This window comes from Aedes albopictus, chromosome 2 (genome assembly GCF_035046485.1).
Source record: "Aedes albopictus strain Foshan chromosome 2, AalbF5, whole genome shotgun sequence".
Taxonomy (NCBI): Eukaryota; Metazoa; Arthropoda; class Insecta; order Diptera; family Culicidae; genus Aedes; species Aedes albopictus.
This window is the reverse complement of record NC_085137.1, coordinates 174,539,296-174,553,156: the sequence shown is the minus strand read 5'-3', so window position 1 is coordinate 174,553,156 and position 13,861 is coordinate 174,539,296. Positions and strand designations below refer to the sequence as shown.

At 36.7% G+C, this 13,861-nt stretch overlaps 1 protein-coding gene across 1 annotated transcript in view; it reads left to right on the top strand.

The window, feature by feature from the left end:
• Positions 1-13,861, top strand: part of LOC109418499 (sodium channel protein Nach) — a 38,516-nt gene that overhangs the window by 4,101 nt on the left and 20,554 nt on the right. Inside the window, exons 3-4 of the mRNA XM_062850736.1 lie at positions 2,772-2,883; positions 3,145-3,350. Of these exons, the coding sequence (XP_062706720.1) occupies positions 2,772-2,883; positions 3,145-3,350 (318 nt within the window). The remainder of the gene's footprint in view (positions 1-2,771; positions 2,884-3,144; positions 3,351-13,861) is intronic.

Genomic DNA, 13,861 nt, shown 5'->3' with positions numbered 1-13,861 from the left:
TTTCTGTACGAGTATAGTAGGTAATAACCACTATTTGCTCGGACGCCTTTTGTTGCAATTATGCGGTGTTAAATAAATGTAAGTGAACTCAGGTCTCCGAAGAAAACTTCTCAAATCAAAGAATAATGTTTCAGATTATTTCAGAAAATCTTCCTTGTGTTCCTCTAGAAGTGTCACAAAGAATTCTTTTAGTGAATCTGACATGAATTGCTTCACCAGATTCTCCAGAACTTTTCACAAATCATTTCTTTTTTAATTCATATATTTCGTCAACCGTTCGTAGACTACATACAATTATGTATATACATAATTATTACTATATTCTATTGTATCGTACAGAGTTGAAATATTGTTTTAACTTCACGAGAGAGTTGAAATATTGTTTTAACTTCAAATTTCAGAGATTGTTTGACAAATTTGCCAAGGGATTACTACAGAAATTCTTCTGGATGTTTATTCAGAAATTTCACCAGGCATTCGATTGGAGAATTATTTAGAGATTCTTTTAGAACATCTACCAAAAATTTCTTAAGATTTTTTTTTTAAATCTTTCTAACAATATTTTTATTGAAATGTTTCATATATTCATTCGCAAATTTTCTTGTTTAGAAATTCATTTTATTCTACAAATTCCACAAAGAATTCTTTCAAAGCATCTTGCATGATTTACTTCTAAAATTCCTCCATTTTGTTTCCAAACCCTATCCATGAATTTGAGAAAAAAATCCACCAGGAATTCAAACATTCATTTAGAGATTCAATCAGAATTTTTTTAGACATTCGTTCAGAAACTCTCCAGAGATTCCTTAAAAAAAAACTTTCAACGATGCCTTCAGAAACTATTTCAGAATTTTCAGAAAATATTTCAAAAATTCCTTCAAAAATTTATACTGGGATTACTTTGAAAATTCTTTAAAAGATTTCACCAGAAATTCCCACAGCAACTTCCAATTGCTCCAGAAATTTTACTAGGTATGCTTCCCCAGAAGTTTTACAAAGAGTTGTGTGAGAATGTCGTGCATGCGTTTCTGCAGAAAATCCTCCCGGGATTTCTTTAGAAAATCCTTTACAAATGTTCCCTATTTTTCTATTTTTTCGGGACTTTTCTAGATTTTTTTCCCCGAAAAATACTTCGGAATATCCTTCAAGAATACTCTCAAACGATCTTCCAAGGATTTATTCCGAAACTTTCTCCGAGATTTGCTTTGGAAATTGCTCCAGGGATTTATTGTTTTGAAACGCTGAATGTATGCCAGATAATCTTTCTGGGATTTCTTTGGAAAAAAATGTGTGAAATTCATTCGAGAATTTTCTGCAGAGATTCCTATAGAAACTGCACTAACGGTTCTATCACAATTTTTTTGAGGAATTCTTTCAGAAAATCTCCCTTGGCTCGACTAATATTTTTTTCACAAACATCTCCAGATTTTCCTCCAGTGTTTTGTTTACAAATTTCTCCAAGGATTACTTAATAAACTTCCACTGATTTTTCGATTAGTCTTTCATGGTCCCTGGCTGAAATCCATCCTAAATAAATTTCTCCAATAATTGCTTTAGAAATTCTACAAGAGATTATTAAAGACATTTTGGGAGCATCCATTTAGTACGTCACGCTAAAAATAGGAATTTTTAAACCCCCCTCCCCCCTCGTACGGGGTTTTCCTATACTTAATACATTGCTTGTCACACTTTTCAGAACCCCCCTCCCCCCTCTAAGCGTGACGTACTTTATGGATGTCCCCTTTCAAGCTTTCTTCAGATTTTTTTAAAAAAAATCTTGGAAAATCCTCCCTCCTTCTTAAGAAATTCTTAGAAAATCCTCCAAGGATTCCTTCAGAAATTTTTATACAGATTCTGTCAGATATTCTTAAAAGGATTCTTAAAAAAAGGCTGGAATACATTCTTACAGAGATTCCTGCAGAAATTCACACAGAGATTTCATCAGAAATTCTGCAGGATATTCCTCTACGTATTCTCTCAGAAATTCTTCAAGGATTTCCTCCAAACGTATCTCTAGAAATTTCTCTACGGATTCCTCCAGGAGTTCATTTAAAAAATTGTTTAGGATTTTTATTAGGGAATTTCTCCAGAACTTTTTTCCCAAAAATATCTCAAGAGGTTTTGTTATGTTATTCCACCAGGGGTTTCCAGGTGTTTCTTCGGGTATTCCTTCTGGATTTTTTTTTTATCAGGAAATCCATTTATGGATTCTTAAAATATTCCTGTTTTTTTTCAGAAATTCTTTTTGAATTTTCTTCAGATTTTTCCAATTCCTTTTAAACTTTCTTCAGTGATACTTTCGGAAATACAGGTCAGACTCTATTATCCGGAGTCGTGTTCTGGTGCTTCTTAAATATATATTTCGGAAACGCAATGCTCTAGAAAGCTGAAATTTTGACATGTTGTCAAGCTAACTTTAATTAAACATCACTCAAAATTTCGGATGTTGACGTTTCCAAGATATTATTTTTGGAAGCGTAAGAACCCGACTCCGGCCTATATCTTTCAAGATTTTTTTCAAAATTCCTGGAATTACTTCAGAAATTTCAGCAGAGACATCTTCAGAAATTGGTTCTTAAAGTATCCATTTACAGAAGTTCCTTCTGGAATTGCTCAAGCGGTTCACTCACTCACTTTTCGCGCAAATAGTGCATTCACTTTATCCGAATTCATTTAAATATAAAACAATTGATTACTTTATTGATAATAACATTATAATTTTATCAAATTTATAATTGATTCATTATACTATTTCTCTATTTTAATTCCAGTCGATCTTTATTGAATGATGAAGAAAAAGTGGAAATGTTTGAGTTTATCGAATCATTGGCAAACTCAACCTATATAAACTTTGAAGACATCAAAGGTTCCGACAACGTGGATGTAAGTAAAAATAATTAAACATGCATATTGATTCGAAATCCCATGCCGCAGCCCAAAAAAAATGGGCTAAGGAATTATTATTGAAATAGTGAAAAGAAACATGCTTTTTCGGCATGCTAGATATGCAGTTTCCGCTGCTTGGTTTTACTTGGAAGAGTGCTGCATCCAACGCTATTCATCTTTTTTGTTTCATTCATTACAATTTTCATTTTGAACACAAAATAACTGATCCATAACACAATCCATCCGGTTTTCCTGCAGCGCATCCTTCAAATGCTTCGAATAACGCCAAAGGATTACATGCTACTTATCGCCAACCTAACACAGGACCTTACCCGGCGGGATGATCACGAGCTGCGGGTACGAAGCCAGAACAATCTCGAGTACATCCGCTCGGATCAGACGCTAACCGAGTACGGCATTTGCTACACGACCAATAGCTTCATTGCACGCAATTTAACGACGAGGTAATTTGTTTGCGCTTTATAACCCGGCGCGGTCGGTGTACTGTATACTATCCACTTCATCAACATCCAACTACAGTAGGTGCGGTGAAGCTCCTCCATGAGCTCCATGGAGGCGGGCAATCTATCCGACAACGATGAAAGCTCACCACAACACCGAGGCGAGGTGGTACAATATAGATGGAATACCATTTCTCTTCAGCTTTGCACCTCATAAAGTTAAATTAGCGCCAAACATCACAAGTAACAAGTAAATTTTTGTTATTGGAAGCAAAAATTTCTTGAATACCAAACTTGTCCAATTGTAGGTTGAACTAGGATTTATCATATTTTCCGTAGTTTAAACGAAGGTTTGTTTGAATTTTCATTCAAGCATTTTATCATGTGACAAAAGCTCGAAACAATTTTTAGAACAATCACTGGAATAACTGGCCCAATTCTCCACCCCTAAAGGAGCTGGGTATTCTCTAGAGTCTAGAATTCTATTGGCCATTCCTAAAAATTTCCCACAATATACATTCCGACGCGTAGGGCCGACCTGCCATACAAAACAAAAAAATTTACATTTATTTCCGACATAACCTGTCAGAAATGACTAAAAGATGCATGTTTATTTGAAACATGGATTGCATTTTGAAGCAGACGTTGGATTTGTAGAAAAAGTTTTATTTTTGTGGCCTGAACAAATTGACAATATGTTTGAATTTACCTCAAATATTTTTGATTTTACCATATTTTTTTCAAGGTGAAGATTGTAATTTTGTTCAATGATTATTTCCAACATTGTGAATTCTTGTGATTTTTTTTTCGGAATATTCTTTTCGTTCCTTTGATAATTTATTTACACATTTTTTGTTTACGAATTGCTTCGGTTATTTCAGTAAAAAAAATCCCTTAATAATTCCTTTCGAGATTTCTTCGGCAATTTGTAAAAGATTTTTTTAAAAAGAAATTAACAAACTTTTTCGAAAATGACAATTTTTCGGTAGTTTTTATTTGAATTTGTTCAGTAACTAGCAAATAAATTAAATTTTACAAAAAGAAAGAAATTTTCAACGGCAACTTCTTTGACAATATTTTTAGTTACTCCATTGCAAAATCATGTGGAAGTTGTTTTGGGAATTATTTTTGCAACGCCATTGAGATTTTTCTTGGCAATTTTATTGAGATTCCTTGTGTAATGCCATTGAATTTTATTATTTTTATGTTCATTGCTCCGAAAACTTCAGTAATTCATTGAGGGATTTTTTTTTAACTGTTTGGAAACTTCTTCAAATATTTGATGGTTAATTGTTTCCGATATATTTTTTTTTAATTCCTCCGGTAATTCCTTTATTTTTTTAAATTCCATAGGGGTCATTCCATATGAAGTGACCGAGAAAATGTGAAAACTTGCAACCGACCATCACGGATTTGAACCAAATTTGGCTGAAACATTTGTTTAGATGGAAAAAGAAAGAATCCAAATTTTGGTGCCGATCGGATCACCCCTCGGCCCGTGGCAGCACCCCTCGTTTTGGCCGATATGAAAATTATCCTCTCTTTCTTTTAATTTTATCATTGAAACGATTGCACCTACATATTTTTGACCTTCGGCTTTTTTAAAGGAAATCGTTCAGGAAATCCAGAAAAAATATTATTTTTTTGGTACAGTGTTGCCAGATATAATATTTTTCAATTTTAAAACTAAAAATCGATTTTTCTCAAAATACGTATATTTTGATTTTAAAAATTTTGATTCCATCGTGTTTATCAGACATTTTTCTATCGAAAAAGCTTAACTCCCCAAAGTGCGTCGTTCCTGAGATATAGCGTTTTTAAGAAAAAATATTCATTTTTTTCATATAGAGTATCATATTAAATCAGGTGCAGTTTATGAATTTCGCAAAAAAAAATGTTCGATGCCATACAAAGACGTTTTGTGTTGATTTGAAAAATATCAAGTATAAAAAGGATTAAAAAATGTTACAGTGTTGCCAGTTCATCAATTATGAGTCTATCGTAATGGACCAGCATAACCTGTTGAACTAAAAAAATATATCTGAGATTGAGATCATCAATTCTAAACAAATTTCATATATTTTAACATTATCTGAACAGAAGTGCTGCCAAATTTGTAATATTTATTGTAGAAATCTTAATTTTACTAGAACATTAGTATAAAATCTAGTTAACAAGCTGTGGTAGCCGCGTCTGGCAAGCGCGAGTGTGTATATTAGACTGACTAATCTTCTGTTGTGCTGCGCACAGTCGGTCGGCTGATGTGTATCCACGAAGGAGCATGAATGCGCGCGAGTGCATTGTATTAAGGTGAACGAGTGAAGACACTCGTCACCACATCCCCCTTTCTATAATCTGAATTTGCGCATTGGCTTAGAGTTCTCTAAAGTCCGAATGAACCTTGAAACGTCGAGTGTCAGAATCGTCTTAACGCCATATGGGATAATCATGAATTTAATGTAGTGATTCGATGCCACACTCCATGAATAAAGTACACCTACTAGTACTCCATGAATTTCCTATGATTCCCTTGATCCGCACGCCACCATCCTTCAGGTAATCATGACGCTGCTGCCAGACCAATGCTTTCAAGTTTCTGCAGACCGGCTCCGTCTCTCCCCCCATATAATGAAGTGTGTCCCCTAATCAAGGACACAATCGGCCGGCCTTGTACGACTTATCAAAATGTGGCACCGTGGCACTCTCCTGTCTAAACACCAATCAGCATCTGACCAATGATTACGCAAATAACCATGACCACATAGTGTTAAACTACTCTAAAGGTATTTTACCATGGCAGAGCAGTTGCTCCCCTTACTCATCATAGGTTCACTATACTTTAACACACGCATATTATCTATAAGTTCGACTTCCTCGAAAGTCTTCTCCTTTCAACGAACAATTACTTATTATTAGTTATCTTTGAATTGTGAGTCTGTTCTTCATTTGTCCTAGTCAAACGCTTTCAGTTGCACTGAATGTTCTCTTGTATATGCAAAAACATCAACACGTAAATCGAACCCAACCGTACGACCATGATACTTCGAATATTCTTTGCAATCGCAAAAATCTTTCATGTGAGCAGCCTGGCATGAAAATAACGTCATATTTTGCTTTCCCATTGAACACCTCTTCCGATAGTCACTCTTCTAATATGTGACCACTGCAGTGCAGCTCTCATGTTGATCACCCAAAGTATGCTGCTAGATCTCATTTCAGCACAACTCTGCAGCACCACCATGCACTTTGTAACCCGACCTTCCGAAACACACCTTCTCGCAGTAGAACCAATCCAATTATCTCGCTTTACTGTATTTCTTCCTCAAGACATCCTTAGGTAGAACGGATGTTCATCCCTGTAAATTTAATTACCACATTTACCATCCTCCATAATGGATTCTTGTAATCGAATCCACTGCTTCTTGAACACCCTCAGTGAATTTAATCACAACAGCACGCTTCCAGTGAATTTAATCACAAGTCCTCACCATGTTGCACCGACCTACACCTGAACGTCTCAAATCCTCCTCAAGGCGCAACGCACCAACTAGGACATCGTCTGCTTCTCAGTCAAGTAAGTGCTCGACCACCTTTACACCACCTGAGATCTCCCTAAAATGACAAACTTGCAACTGAATGCGGAGACACTCCACACTTAAGAAGTCCAAGGAAACTACGATTAAGTCTTGCCGAACACTCGCTCATCCACTGCTTCGATCATAGGACCGGTACAACTAATCACATTCCTAACAGAGTCCTGGACACTGTTTGGTACAACAACTCCAAACAACGCGGCTTCAAGCAAAAACTCACTCCACTTAATCAAATCACTCCTTGCATTCAAACTTGGAACACTTGTCTAATATGTAACAATATTGCGCATCAAACCTAACAGACCCATTGAATACCTTAGGCTACAAACGGACATCTCCCAGGGGCAGAGCTCACTTTGTGTGAACACATCCTTGATCAGACCGCTGTCAAATTCGTTTCAACTGCAGAACAATATCACTTAACTCCATCAGCTCTCACTCTGACTGAAGCAATTGTCAAGCAGAGTACTTCATCAATAAAGATGTGAGCCTGTACCATCATATTGAGTTGTTCAGAAAAGTCTCACGAAACCTAATGCAAGAAATCTATATATGGGAGAACAAAACAAAATGTTTTGAAAGTACTCATAAATTCTTAACACATGGAATATGGAAACAAGTCACTACAACACATGCATTTGGATTGAGCAATATCCTAGGATCCTATATCAACACTCATAGAAGATCACAAGACATGCAGTACTATGTACACACAAATTCCCGACGTAAACATGTCGTCGTTCTTATCGTCCTTTTACGTTGATCAAATTGATGTATTAGATCATTTTGTTCACGTCTTTCAACGATTTGATTTATGTCATCAAGAAGTGTCAGCCTTTCGGAATTTTTTTTCACCTTCTAAATGTTGTACACCGTGGTACCAGTCTGGAACAAAATACGCGTTCTTGGACTTGACACTAATTTCACATTTGAAGCAATCATATATCCAGTTTGATCCATGGAACTGTTTAATCCTTTTCTCGTTAAACCGTCGAAACGAAGCAACTACCAGGACAATACATGGGAGAAACAATGTATACCCAAAACTCTGTCCGGCTACCTACGTAGCAAAGGAACAAACTACGCTAATTTCATTACAAGTGGCCCCTTAATGGTATGGTTATCCTGATAACATCCTCTATCAAAAAAGCACCACCTAAAATTCAAACCAAGATATGATATGAAAAACAATTCTGCCCTTTTCCTGATGCCAGCCTGTGAAATCACTATCTTCCATGTTTATTTCTCCCTTTGACGCTGGCCACCTCAGTGTTTCGCTTTACCATTTACACTCGCGTAGCAGATATCAAGAAATAATGCATGTCTCAGGTGAGCGAAAAAATAAAAAGATCTTCCATGGGACCAAAACTTGAACCAAGACTCTCTCGGCAGGATCTCGCTGAACAGCCCCTCTCCCAGCCTCATAGCTTATATGTGTTCCCTCATCCTCCGTGAACTCAAATATCTCTGTTGTACTCTTTATTCAATACACTTCTTTCTCCTTCTGCATGTAAGTGAATTTAATCACAATTCTTTATGTACTCAGGCGGTCAGTCAGTGAATTTAATCACAGTTGGTCCCATGAGCTCTCTCAGTGACTCAATTAGCCGATTTCACCACATTGTTAGTGAATTTAATCACATGACTGTTACCTATCCGTGGTTTTCAAGTGAGCTTAATCACAACATCGTCTTGCTCTTAGTGAATTTAATCACAGTCCTCTCAATGTGTCACGTTCTTCTCATTATCTTAATCACAAATACCTTCCATATGTGTTCAGTGAATCCAATCACAATATCCTTCACGCACTTCTCGTGAATCTACTCACAAACCAACTATGTACTTACGATAAACTCCATCAAAATGTTTAAATACATGACATGGACAACATTCGGAAGGTGAGGAAAATTCATCAGAAATATCGCGATTACTTGGTGAGGTCTATTGAAATCCGTTGATGCAATCAACCTCTACATACAACCTCTAGCTTTGAACAAACTGCATAAAAAAACCGCTGGTCACTTGAACTAAATTATGGACTTTATGGAGTATTTGTTGAATTAAGTTCAACATCAAAATAGTGTCATGAAACGTTGAAAGTTTATTAAACTGGGTACGATTGTCTTAAAGTCTGGGCCTTTTTTATATTTGTGGATGGCATGATAATTTTCAACCGTATGTGTGCATTGGTAGCTAGAATGCACCATCCGCAACAAACCGAAAGCGTCAAACCCAACGGCAGATATCGAAATTAGTTGTTTTTTTTTCTACCATCAGTGGAATTTATGCATTCTATGGATTGTAAAATAAACTGCGGCTTATAAGAAACTCATTCTACATCAAATGTACTACGCACATGCTTATCCAATTGGTGTTTTCAATAAACAAGCGACTAAATCCCTGCGAGTTAGAAGAAAAAGAAAAAGAAACGTTGTGTACATTTCGTTATTCTTGAACTATACAGAGAACAACACGGTTCAATAGGTGCTGGAAACTTGAAGAATGGCATTTTTTTTATATTAACATAGCAGCACTCAATAAAAAGATTTTATAATACCAGAAGTGAATTTAATCACAATATTTCAAAGTACTATCTTTTATCAGTAGTGAATTTAATCACGATGTCTTCAAAGATTTTGGTGCAATAATGGGCGTTCACAAAATTAGATTGTTTTCCATTGCACCTTTCTATCACTTTAGATACGAGATCAACCAAATTGATAATACCTACATACCTCTCAGTAACAAAAACAGCACACATCCTTCATCGCGCCAGTGCATCTGGAGCAACGCCGATGCTACAATGCATATACTCACTGTGTTCTTCCACGGCATCACCGTACCACAACATCACCGCATTTTGCAGTAATTCCAATTTCCACCTTCATCCAGCAGAAACAGACACACATTTGCACGATCTGTGTTACATTGATCCCCCGTGGTTGCTCACTAGCACATTCACTGTAAAACACTCCTCCATGCCGCGCGCATCGAACAATGACTCAAGGTCAACACTTTTTTCCTGCACAAAGCACCCACGCTACAAGCGGCGTCACATCGTTGCTTTCATTTTTCGCCTGCTGGAAAATCAAAACTCTTCACACTATTAGCCTTCTTTCTTCACTTTTCACGATTGATTTTTTTTTAAATTATTATATTTTTTTCATTTCTTTCCGATCTATTTGCATTTTTCACCAATAAATACCATTTTTTTTCTCGATTGTATTCCAATCACATGTTTTTTTTTCGCTCCAATGCAACAAAATTGCTCAGTCACTTTGCGATATACTAACACAAAATATAAGCACATATCATATCAATCAAAAACGAATAAAAAACGCGAACCTTACGCGGTAGAACTTGATTTTACTTTTCATCCTCGTCGCCACTTGTGGTAGCCGCGTCTGGCAAGCGCGAGTGTGTATATTAGACTGACTAATCTTCTGTTGTGCTGCGCACAGTCGGTCGGCTGATGTGTATCCACGAAGGAGCATGAATGCGCGCGAGTGCATTGTATTAAGGTGAACGAGTGAAGACACTCGTCACCACACAAGCCAAAAGTATTTTTTTATTTAGGTTTAGTACATTTGGCAACATCGACGTAAAATATATTCAGGAAACATTTGATGAGTATATTTATAAGCAACAGTGCTGAAAATGTAATTTCGATATAACTACATTCAATGACCCACAGCTAATTTCAGAAGCTGAACCTGATAATATGGAATATGATAAAATATAAAGTATGATATCCTTTGGAATTAGATAATATTAGAAACTACGCATCGTCGCGCAACTGGTAGCTCAGACTTCAGTATTTTTAGTTTATATTCGAAGGTCCAACTCCTTATAAAAATCCCTGTAAAAATATCTTTTGATTGATTTTTACGGCAGTGTTGCCAAGTATGCTAGTATTTAGCGGAAACGCAAACAATAGGTGCGGGTATTGCGTTTACTCTTACTGGATTGCCGAATAATAGATCATGTCTTTTATTGTCCCAGGCAGAGAAGTGAAGAACAGTGTTGGGTATTGTGTTGTCTATTGATGTGATTGCATATGGTATGAGTTTTTGTTTGTTCTTCGTGGCGAAGAATGAACAAAAATTTCTGAGTGAAATGGATTAGTGGCGTTTGCTCCCTAGAGCCTACTTTTCTTAGGCTTTTTTTGCATGGAAAAGAGATTGGTTGTACGCGAATGTTAATTCCGATAAATCAAATCGATTGTTCGATCAATTATAGATGACTCCCAGATCGACAATGTATAGTATCATATTAAGGATCGGTATATTCGCCTCACTCCATTCATATTCACTCCTTTTTGCTGGATCGAATCGAGAAAGATGCAGCAAACGGATTGTCGTGATCAAGCACGTAACTCCATCACCAGTGGAAAGCCATGCGCAAGTTGCTTGACATGGATATTCGTTGCCGTTCGTCGCAGTTTTGATCGCAAGCGAATGAATGAATGGCGAATGGTGAAGAATGCTGGTGAGTGATCGAAGTGGCTGCTGTCGTCGCTGATAAGCAAACACACAAACTAAAGCGACAATCGTTCGCTGCGATTAACCATGGAGTAGCAATTATGAATTGTGTTGCCATCTATGCTCATACTCATGCAGTGTTGCCAAATGTGCTCGTTATGCATAAAAACAGAAATCATTTGTTTTTATTTGGTGTTATCTATTTACGAAAGCTTTCGTGTAAATTAGATGTTTACAATAAAAATGACATGTGTGGCAACACTTCCATTTACAACATCGTGGAAATGAATAAAATGACAATTGAAATGAATTTCACAATAGATACATTTTATATTTTAACAATTTATCCTCATCTTTTCCAATAAACCATTTTTTTTATTGCTAACTATCAAACTAACAATGACTGTCAATTATCGGGTCATTTTGTCAGATAGGACCATAAACAAGAAAACACAGACAAACAGACGTAACATTGGAAAAAAATCCAACGACCACGGTTTTAACGATCTTTTAAAACCTTTATAGTTGTAGCTTTCACAACCAGAGGTGCGCACATCATTTTTCTAAGCGTTAGACGTTTCACCTAGTGTGAACTAGGCGATGGATTTTCGCGAAAATTTTTCTAGGTGTTACGTCTGTTTATCTGTGAAGAAAAGGTCAACAGCAGGGTCGTTAGAGAAGATGTGTATTGTTTTTATCCTGTTCACACATCTCTCAACACACATGGTGCGCATTTTCAGAATAACCTGTACATTGTCAAACACTTGAAGGTTAGGTTTCATGGTATAATAAAAAAGGTAAACTGGCAACACTGTCACAATTTTTTTAATCTTTTTTATACTCGATATTGTTCAAATCAGCACAAAACGTGATTATATGGCATCGAACAATGTTTTTTTTTACGGAATTTATAAACTGCATCTGATTTTATATGATACCTTATATGAAAAAAATGAATATGTTTTCTTAAAAACGCTATATCTCAGGAACGACGCAAATTACTTTGGGGAGTTAAGCTTTTTCGATAGAAAAACGTCTGATAAACACGATGGAATCAAAATTTTTAAAATCAAAATATACGTATTTTGAGAAAAATCGATTTTAAGTTTTAAAATTGAAAAATATTATATCTGGCAACACTGTACAAAAAAAAATTTTTTTCTGGATTCCCTGAACGATTTCCTTTAAAAATGCCAAACGTCGAAAATGTGTAGGTGCAATCGTTTCAATGATAAAAATAAAAGAAAGAGAGGATAATTTTCATATCGGCCAAAACGAGGGGTGCTGCCACGGGCCGAGGGGTGATCCGATCGGCACCAAAATTTGGATTTTTTCTTTTTCCATCTAAACAAATGTTTCAGCCAAATTTGGTTCAAATCCGTGATGGTCGATTGCAAGCGGTCGGTCACTTGGCGTGGAATGACCCATAGGCAACTTTTACGACAATTTAACTTAACTTTAAGAAAGATTTTTTCTTCCAAGCAGAAAGGAATCTGAAAATGGAATTGCCAGAATAATTTTCCATGGATTTTTGCTTTTCTCGTAAACGAAAGTGTACTGAAAGTCTATACCTACATATGTTTTGTTTACTCAAGAATGAATTGACAGAAGGCTCAGAGGATCAAGTTGCATATTCCAATCAACTCAGTTCCACGAATTGAGGTATGTATGTCTGGGTACAAAAAAGGTCAATCACTCTCAAGGCATTTCCTATTGGCCGATTTCACCTCGAATAGAACCGGAATTTTACCGCATTGTTTGCCATTGTAAATGATCCGCATCGTTCAAGGCGGCCAAGTTGATGGCCAAAAATCTAAAATGACGGCTGAAAATTCAAGATGGCAGCTGGTTTGAGGAGTTTAAGCCTTTAAAACCATACAATTTATTGGTAAGGGAAAATTGTCTTGAGTCCAAAAATTGAGACTAGAATAAATACTCAATATAGCGATCCAACCAGTCTTGCGAATAATCGCGACCATCACGAGACAATCACTTGAACCGCTTTCTGAAGTCACCCTTCCCAAGGTGATATGAACCAGCTAGCATGTTATGCCTGGAATGACAAACATGTTGTTGGTTCCACCCTTCGCAGCTTTGCAGCGATAGCAGTTGCTGAGTATGCTTCAGGCGGGTTGCTAGAGAATCAATCTCTCTGAGCAACGATGCATAACGGGCGAAGTGAGAGCGTTTGCCGTAGCCAGGGCGAACTGCGTGGTGCGCTCAATGTGTGCGTTTAAACTGAGCTATGCAGAACGAATAGGATTTATGACGTAGTACCGTGCATGTGATAATACACATGCATAGTTTTACATACTGTTGCGCGTGCATCTGCTTGAGGCGACGGAGAGAGTCATGACACTCACATGAGCCGTATCCAAGTCAGGATGATTGTAGCAAAACAAGGGTGACCGGGTGACTATGATGGGATTCTGTCTTTTCT